Below are 8,555 nucleotides of genomic sequence, written 5' to 3' on the forward strand. Positions count from 1 at the left end.
TTAGAGAGAATTAATCAACACCTGAACACCAATCAGTGTCCAGAACTCAGTAGTGTGTGTGAAGTAAACAATGTTTATTAATACAGACATCATTAATCTCTCCGTCTGTAGGTGCTTCTGGAGCAGGGCTGTGTGTTCCAGGAGAGACACGGCTGGGAGAGACCGGGCTGGTTCTGTAAAGACGGACCTGTACCGGTTAGAGACGGGCACACACACACATACACACACCCACAAACATACCCCCCCCTCCAGATGAATGTGTTTGTGTGTGTGTGTGTGTGTGTGTGTGTGTAGGTTCTGGATTATGATTATTATGGTGCTTATGACATTCCAAACAACAGGGACTACAAATACAATGAGCTTCTGGGCAAAGAGTACACCTTCAACTTTCCTCCACATCATGATATGGCAAGTGTGTGTGTGTGTGTGTGTGTTTTGTACTGAGTAACAACTATTAGGTTGTACATGCTAACGTGTGTGTGTGTGTGTTTAGATCAGAGATGAGTGTTTATCCTGTAGAAACGCTGTAGCTGTGTTTAACATGTCCTACTTCGGGAAGTTTTATCTCACTGGTCCTGACGCCAAGAAAGCAGCTGATTGGCTGTTCACTGCTGATGTCAACAAAGCACCAGGTTATGGAGCACATTACACATACACACAATCGCACACACACAATCGCACACACACATACACACACGCACACGCATCACCCACACACGCATCACCCACACACGCATCACCCACACACGCATCACCCACACACGCATCACCCACACACACATCACCCACACACCCACAATCACACACATCCCCCACACACATCACCGCCACACACATACACCCACCCACACAATCACACCCGCACATACACACACATCACCCACACATCTACACACATCACCCACACATACACACACCTACACACATACACACACATACACACACCTACACATCACACTCACACATCACACACAATCACACCCACACACATCACCCACACACACACACACACCTACACACATCACAAAAAACATAAATTTTTATCATACTTGTAAACAGTTGATTTGAAGACAAATCTTTATATTTTTGTAAATGTTAGTTACCTGTTATTTATTTCACATTTGCATAAACATGATGTTCATCAACATCCATCATGTGATTTGATGTCTGTAACTGTAAACTTCTGCAATAACATCTGGTGACTCAAACGAGTGTGTGTGTGTGTGTGTGTGTGTGTGTGTGTGTTTTCTAGGCTCCACTGTGTACACCTGCATGCTGAATAAGAAGGGTGGGACTGAGGCGGATCTCACTGTCAGTCGCCTGGAACCTGGCCCCGCCCACCTCCCACTGTCTCCTGAATTTAACGGTATGTTAAAATAAAAAAAATTCACAAAACTCACACAAACACACACACACACACACACACAGCTGAAGTAAGGGCAAGTAGCTTCCAGTCAGGTTTCACAGCAAGATTTAAAAATGTCTTGCAGGTGCACAAGAATGCTAGAACAATTAAGGATGTCTGTCGACTCATTAGTATGCGCATATTCATAAGCGCATGCATGCATATTAATTAAGAGGCTCATTTAGACTTTTTCTAAAGGTGCGTTCTCTTTCAAGATTAAACCTGTGTGTGTGTGTGTGTGTCTGTGTGTAGATGATGCATATTACTTGGCTGTTGGAGGTGGTGTAGCGCAGCATAACTGGAGTCACATCCTGACCGTTCTGCAAGATGGAGGCTTTAACTGCACACTGACTGATCACTCAGAGGACATGGGCATGATCAGCATCCAAGGACCCAAGAGGTGACACCAGACACTCCACATTTAGTCAACTTTTACTTTTAAAGATCCTTGACATAGTGAAGTATTTTTTTTGAAGTTTATGTTCATGGAAGGAGTCTCCAGTGTCAGCACTTTAAGTTCTCTCGAGGACTTTACATGTTTATGTTGACTTATAGGAAGTGAATGAGTTTGGTATAGTTAAAGTAACTCTGCTTCCTCACCGCCGTGTCAGTGATTTATACTTTAGTTAAAGGGGCGGTCTCCGTCGTTTGAGAAACGCTTCAGAAAAGCGAGTCGGGACGACAAACAAAACAAAACAAACGTGTAGCCAATGAGCAGAAAGGGGCGGGTCTTGTCGATATGGGCGGAGAGAGTGTTCAGTGCGCGTGTGTGACGTTAGCAGAAAGTGGTTTTAACATGGACATGGAGGATAAAAACAAAGAAAGAAAGAGAAGAAAGACTTACGATAAGGACAAGAAGTAGGACGTGTTAATATAGGATCAGCTTTCCAGCGCTGGAGAGAACTGAAGGAGCAGGAAGTCGGCCACATATTCACAGGTTGGAGTTTCCCGAGTCAATAACTCCTGAGCTAAACGCTGTTACTACACAAATAACACCTCTTTTCTATCGTAGTAATGTAGAGAGGCAGCTACAACCGCGTTTTGTGTAGTAACAGCGTTTAGCTCAGGAGTTACTGACTCGGGAAACTCCGACCTGTGAATATGTGGCCGACTTTACTTAAGACGCCGAGGCGCTTTTTTCCTTCTCGATAGGTGAGTAACGTTGGTTTTGCTTTGTTACACAGAACTAATATATGCCTTTGTCCTTTACATCATTATGCTTGTGTGGCATTTTTGCTTGTTTGTTTATCTACAATCGTATTGTTCTTCCCTTCAGCTATGATAAAGACATGTTTCTTTCTGTTAGTCGCCTGGGTTACGTAAATATGTGTGGGCGGAGCTATCGATACAGGGGTGGGACCCGTTTGGGTTAGGGGCGTGTTTGTTTTGGTGATTTCAAATGTCAACATTGGCTTTCAAACAACGGAGACCGCATCTTTAACGAATAATTCATGAACATTATACACCTTTTTCCTCACAGTGATGTCTGGGAGTGAATATTTCTGTAAGCAGCGTTAGTCAGTGTCTTCACCCGCGTGTCAGGGCTTATTCTGTTACCTCTCACGGCTAATAATGAAGTGAGCCGCTAGTGAGACACCGTTAGTGTGATCTCATTTCTGAGGTGAAACATTAACATAAACGCGTCGACTTTTACACAGTACACAGATCTGATACCTGATTGGCTGACGCCACATGGCGTCGCTGAGGCATCGGATCATGTCACATGATCACTGCTATAATGTGTAATAATAATATTGGGACTTTGTATGGTTATAATATTGTAATAACATGATTATAGCGTAACATCTCTGCATCATTGTAGGGTTTTATTCTATCAGATTTATTGTGTTCCTATAAAACATCAGAACACCAACGTTCTAGTAAACTCCAGTTTCTAGCGTCTCAGTTTCTTTCTCAATCCTCTCGGTATTTCACTCGGAACCTCCTTGTTAATTACCATCAACTTCATGCTGAAAAAGTAGAGTAAATAAAAGACAGAGAGAAAAGGACAGAATGAAGGATAGAAGTGAAATTTAGTCGGTCAGGTGACAAAAAACGAAACCACTAATTATCCAACTTTGAATTATTAATAGCTGCTAATTACATACAGAGGTGTTCATCATGTCAGTGCGGTGTGATATACAGCTTGTGTGTGTGTGCGTGTGTGTGTGTTTGTGTGTGTGTGTGTAGTCGGGATTTGCTTCAGGAGATTGTAGATGTGGATCTGAGTAACGAAGCCTTTCCTTTCTCCACACACAAAATAGTGACGGCTGCTGGACACAAGGTCAGTTTCTCTTTATATAGACACGTGTGTGTGTGTGTGTGTGTGTTTTCTCACATGAGAGTTTTCCATGAAAAAAAAACAATGTGTGAGTCTATGTGCGTGCATGTGTGTGTGCGTGCATGTGTGTGTGCGTGCGTGTGTGCGTGCGTGTGTGCGTGCATGTGTGCGCGTGCGTGCGTGCATGTGTGCGTGCATGTGCGCGTGCATGTGCGCGTGCATGTGTGTGTGCATGCATTTGTGTGTGTGTTTTCTCACATGAGAGTTTTCCATGAAAAAAAAACAATAAGTGTGAGTCTATGTGCGTGCGTGTGTGTGCGTGCATGTGTGCGTGCGTGTGTGCGTGCATGTGTGTGTGTGTGTGCATGTGTGTGTGTTTTCTCACATGAGAGTTTTCCATGGAAAAAAAACAAGCACAAAAATACTTTTTTTTTCACAAAAAAAGCAACAGTTTCACATTTGTGTGAGTTTTTAATCTCACAAACGCTGTTGATGCAAACAGAAATAAAGGCGATCCGTACAGACGGGTTCTTCTGATGTTCTGATCCTTTAAAAAGCACAAACACTGATCCGTGATCTGCTGCGTAATCACCGCTCCACATCTGGAATCGTTTTATTCAGGATCGTTTCATCCGCCGTGAATCTATCGATGAAAACGAGCGACGGCGTCTTTTTGTAACGCTGATCGCACGAGACGGGATTTTACTGATGTTTGATTTACGAATCAGAATAAAAAACAAGGAAAATAATCTGTTAAAGAATCGTCATGTGTTCAGCTGAAATCAGACGTGAACCTTTACTGCATATGGAGGGGAAATAAGTGCTGAAGGCTGCAGAGGAGCGATTGATCCAGAAAAGACACGAGTGCACACTTTCTTCCTCTGTAGAGACCCGAGAGCGGGAGTAATGGTGCGCTGTGTCAGCACACACACACACACACACACACACACACACACACACACACACACACACAGTTTATTCCAATTAACTCTCTCTGTCTCCACCACACAGGCACTTTTTTACAATTAGTTCCTGCAGAATCAACACAAACTCTTCTTTACTTCTGCTAATGCAGCTGGAAAAGTCCAGGAATTCTGTTTCTCACACTAATTTAACCCCACAAAGTTTAACCTTGTTTATATTTTTGTCGTGTACTTACATGTGCTTAAAATGTCATCATTAATGTCATCAACGTGACATCACCGAGGATCCGACGCAGACCCTCGAGACTTACTGTACGTTAGCGTTACGGTAATTAGCCGTGTCGTAGTGTCACTAATCTGTGAGCTCACCGTTTATTTATAGCGAGTGCTGAAAGAGCGAGTGTATTGTTTTAATGCTTTCAGGTCGAACTTCTGATTTGCTGATGCCACAGAATTCAGTGTTTGAGTCTCTGGAGAAATGTGTGTGTGTGTTTGTGTGTGTGCAGGTACGAGCCATGCGTCTGTCCTTTGTTGGAGAGCTCGGCTGGGAGCTGCACATCCCTAAAGACTCCTGCCTGCCGGTGTACCAGGCCGTCATGGCCGCCGGCGCCAAACATGGTGTCCAGAATGCAGGCTACAGAGCCATCGACTCGCTCAGCATAGAGAAAGGTGAGCTTCTGTTCCCACGCCTTCTGTCACACACACACACACACGTTTCACACACACGCGGGGTCATTGATCCGAATCCCAGAGCTTTTCCTACACCGATCAGTTTCCCGTCACATAACAAATCTCTAGAGATTGTGGGCGGAGCTTACTGACCAAAAAAAAAAAAAAAAACCCGCTACGTGAGAGACACAAACCGATTGGTGATGACGTAAGTAGAAAGGGGGAAAACAAGGGCAAAGGGGTGCCAATACTTTAGCCTTTAGTAAGCTGAGTGTCAAAGAAACCTCACGAATAATGACGTGAGGAGCTTTTACAGGTTCTCAACGATCCACCAAAGAGCCCACGAGCTGTGTGTTAAACGTCTGACCGCTTCAGCACCGTAATAATAACACAATTACCTAATAATACGTTTCTTTGGGGTTTATGTCTGCGCGTCACTCAGGGATCTTACTGGATTTAACTCCGCCCACTTCTTCTTCTTTCTCAGGTTACAGACACTGGCACGCTGACCTGCGCCCTGATGACACGCCCCTGGAGGCGGGGCTTGCATTCACCTGTAAGCTGAAGTCATCTGTTCCCTTTCTGGGACGTCAGGCTCTGGAGACGCAGAAGGCTGAAGGTCTGCGCAGGAGAATCGTCTGCTTCACCATCGACGAGTGAGTCTGAGCGTTTGTCTGTCTGTCTGTGTATCTGTGAGTGTTTGTGTCTGTAAGTGTGTCTATGTGTGGCCTGAGTCTGGGTGTGTGTGTGTGTGTGTGCGTGCCTGAGTCTGTGTGTGCGTGCCTGAGTCTGTGTGTGCGTGCCTGAGTCTGTGTGTGCGTGCCTGAGTCTGTGTGTGCGTGCCTGAGTCTGTGTGTGTGTGTGTGCGTGCCTGAGTCTGTGTGTGTGTGTGTGCGTGCCTGAGTCTGTGTGTGTGTGTGTGCGTGCCTGAGTCTGTGTGTGTGTGTGTGCGTGCCTGAGTCTGTGTGTGTGTGTGTGCGTGCCTGAGTCTGTGTGTGCGTGCCTGAGTCTGTGTGTGCGTGCCTGAGTCTGTGTGTGCGTGCCTGAGTCTGTGTGTGCGTGCCTGAGTCTGTGTGTGCGTGCCTGAGTCTGTGTGTGCGTGCCTGAGTCTGTGTGTGCGTGCCTGAGTCTGTGTGTGCGTGCCTGAGTCTGTGTGTGCGTGCCTGAGTCTGTGTGTGCGTGCCTGAGTCTGTGTGTGCGTGCCTGAGTCTGTGTGTGCGTGCCTGAGTCTGTGTGTGCGTGCCTGAGTCTGTGTGTGCGTGCCTGAGTCTGTGTGTGCGTGCCTGAGTCTGTGTGTGCGTGCCTGAGTCTGTGTGTGCGTGCCTGAGTCTGTGTGTGCGTGCCTGAGTCTGTGTGTGCGTGCCTGAGTCTGTGTGTGCGTGCCTGAGTCTGTGTGTGCGTGCCTGAGTCTGTGTGTGCGTGCCTGAGTCTGTGTGTGCGTGCCTGAGTCTGTGTGTGTGTGGGTGTGTGCCTGAGTCTGTGTGTGTGTGGGTGCGTGCCTGAGTCTGTGTGTGTGTGGGTGCGTGCCTGAGTCTGTGTGTGTGTGGGTGCGTGCCTGAGTCTGTGTGTGTGTGGGTGCGTGCCTGAGTCTGTGTGTGTGTGGGTGCGTGCCTGAGTCTGTGTGTGTGTGGGTGCGTGCCTGAGTCTGTGTGTGTGTGGGTGCGTGCCTGAGTCTGTGTGTGTGTGGGTGCGTGCCTGAGTCTGTGTGTGTGTGGGTGCGTGCCTGAGTCTGTGTGTGTGTGGGTGTGTGCCTGAGTCTGTGTGTGTGGGTGTGTGTGGGTGTGTGCCTGAGTGCCTGTGGGTGTGTGCCTGAGTGCCTGTGGGTGTGTGCCTGAGTCTGTGTGTGTGTGTGTGTGTGTGTGTGTGTGTGTGTGTGTGTGTGTGTGTGTGTGTGTGTGATGATAGTAAAGTCTTTGCTGTTTTCTCCCTTAGGAAAGTGCCTATGTTCGGATTAGAGGCTATTTTCCGTAACGGCGTTCCTGTTGGACATTTGCGTAGAGCCGAGTTCGGATACGCCATCAACAAAACCATCGGCTACGGATACGTCCGAGATCCAGATGGAGGAGTGGTGAGACACAGACACAGACACACACACACACACACACACACACACACACACACGTACTGTGATGTGTGACAGTATGATAAATTCCTCCATCTCTATCTCAGAGGATCGATCAAGGCTGCAACTGCCCCTGGGGTCAAAGGTCACAGATGTTAGCGGTGCTGGATGTGACTGTATTCAGACAGAATAGTAAAAAAAGAAGTGATGATGTGAACAGACGTGTGATGGAGTCTGACGCTCAGACGAAGTGATGAGCAGATAAACAGGATCTGTTCACACCACAGGACGAGTCACTGAGCAGCTTGATGTCATACAGATGCTTTAAATCGTCTCCGAATCCAAAGTGAAGCTACATCGTGTCTCTTTAGCTAACGGTTTAGTGAGCGTTCGTCTTCTGCATAGGTCTGAGACACGGAGAACTCGACAGATCTCTGATTCTTTATAGCGGTTCCTCGCTTTGTTCCTGTGGTGTGTGTGCACTGACATTCCTTGGGATGTGTGTGTGTGTGTGTGTGTGTGTGTGTGTGTGTGTGTGTGTGTGTGTGTGTGTGTGTGTGTGTGTACGTCTGCAGGTGAGCCCAGATTTCATCCGCAGCGGTGACTTCACTCTGGAGAGAATGGGTGTGGTCTACAAAGCCAAAGCTCACCTGAAGTCCCCGTTTGACCCAGACAACAAGAAAGTGAAGGGGATCTACAGCTCTGAGTGAATCTGTCTCGCTCTCGTCCTGCATCTGTCTCGCTCTCGTCCTGCATCTGTCTCGCTCTCGTCCTGCATCTGTCTCGCTCTCGTCCTGCATCTGTCTCGCTCTCGTCCTGCATCTGTCTCGCTCTCGTCCCGCATCTGTCTCGCTCTGGTTTTCTTCCTCACTGAACAGCTGAAAATAAAACTGGTTCAGGGACAACGATAAATCTGCTTCTGCTCATTCACACACACACACACACACACACACACACACACACACACACACACACACACACACACACACTCACACACACTCACACACACACACACACACACTCTCACATGCACTCACTCAATTTCTCTCTCTCTCTCTCACACACACACACTCACTCACTCACTCACTTTCTCTCTCACACACACACACTCTCTTACACGCACTCACTCACTCACTCACTCACTCACTCACTTTCTCTCTCTCTCACACACACACACACTCTCTCTTACCTGCACTCACTCACTTTCTCTCTCTC

At 47.1% G+C, this 8,555-nt stretch overlaps 1 protein-coding gene across 1 annotated transcript in view; it reads left to right on the top strand.

Moving 5' to 3' along the window:
- Positions 1–8,245, top strand: part of sardh (sarcosine dehydrogenase) — a 27,551-nt gene extending 19,306 nt beyond the window's left edge. Inside the window, exons 12-21 of the mRNA XM_027162505.2 lie at positions 112–195; positions 295–408; positions 494–632; positions 1,253–1,366; positions 1,658–1,805; positions 3,596–3,689; positions 5,116–5,278; positions 5,766–5,934; positions 7,211–7,346; positions 7,916–8,245. Coding sequence (XP_027018306.1) covers positions 112–195; positions 295–408; positions 494–632; positions 1,253–1,366; positions 1,658–1,805; positions 3,596–3,689; positions 5,116–5,278; positions 5,766–5,934; positions 7,211–7,346; positions 7,916–8,050 — 1,296 coding nt within the window. The 3' untranslated portion in view covers positions 8,051–8,245. The remainder of the gene's footprint in view (positions 1–111; positions 196–294; positions 409–493; positions 633–1,252; positions 1,367–1,657; positions 1,806–3,595; positions 3,690–5,115; positions 5,279–5,765; positions 5,935–7,210; positions 7,347–7,915) is intronic.
- The last annotated feature ends 310 nt before the right edge of the window (positions 8,246–8,555 follow it).

The sequence above is a fragment of the Tachysurus fulvidraco genome, chromosome 20 (genome assembly GCF_022655615.1).
Source record: "Tachysurus fulvidraco isolate hzauxx_2018 chromosome 20, HZAU_PFXX_2.0, whole genome shotgun sequence".
NCBI lineage: Eukaryota > Metazoa > Chordata > Actinopteri > Siluriformes > Bagridae > Tachysurus > Tachysurus fulvidraco.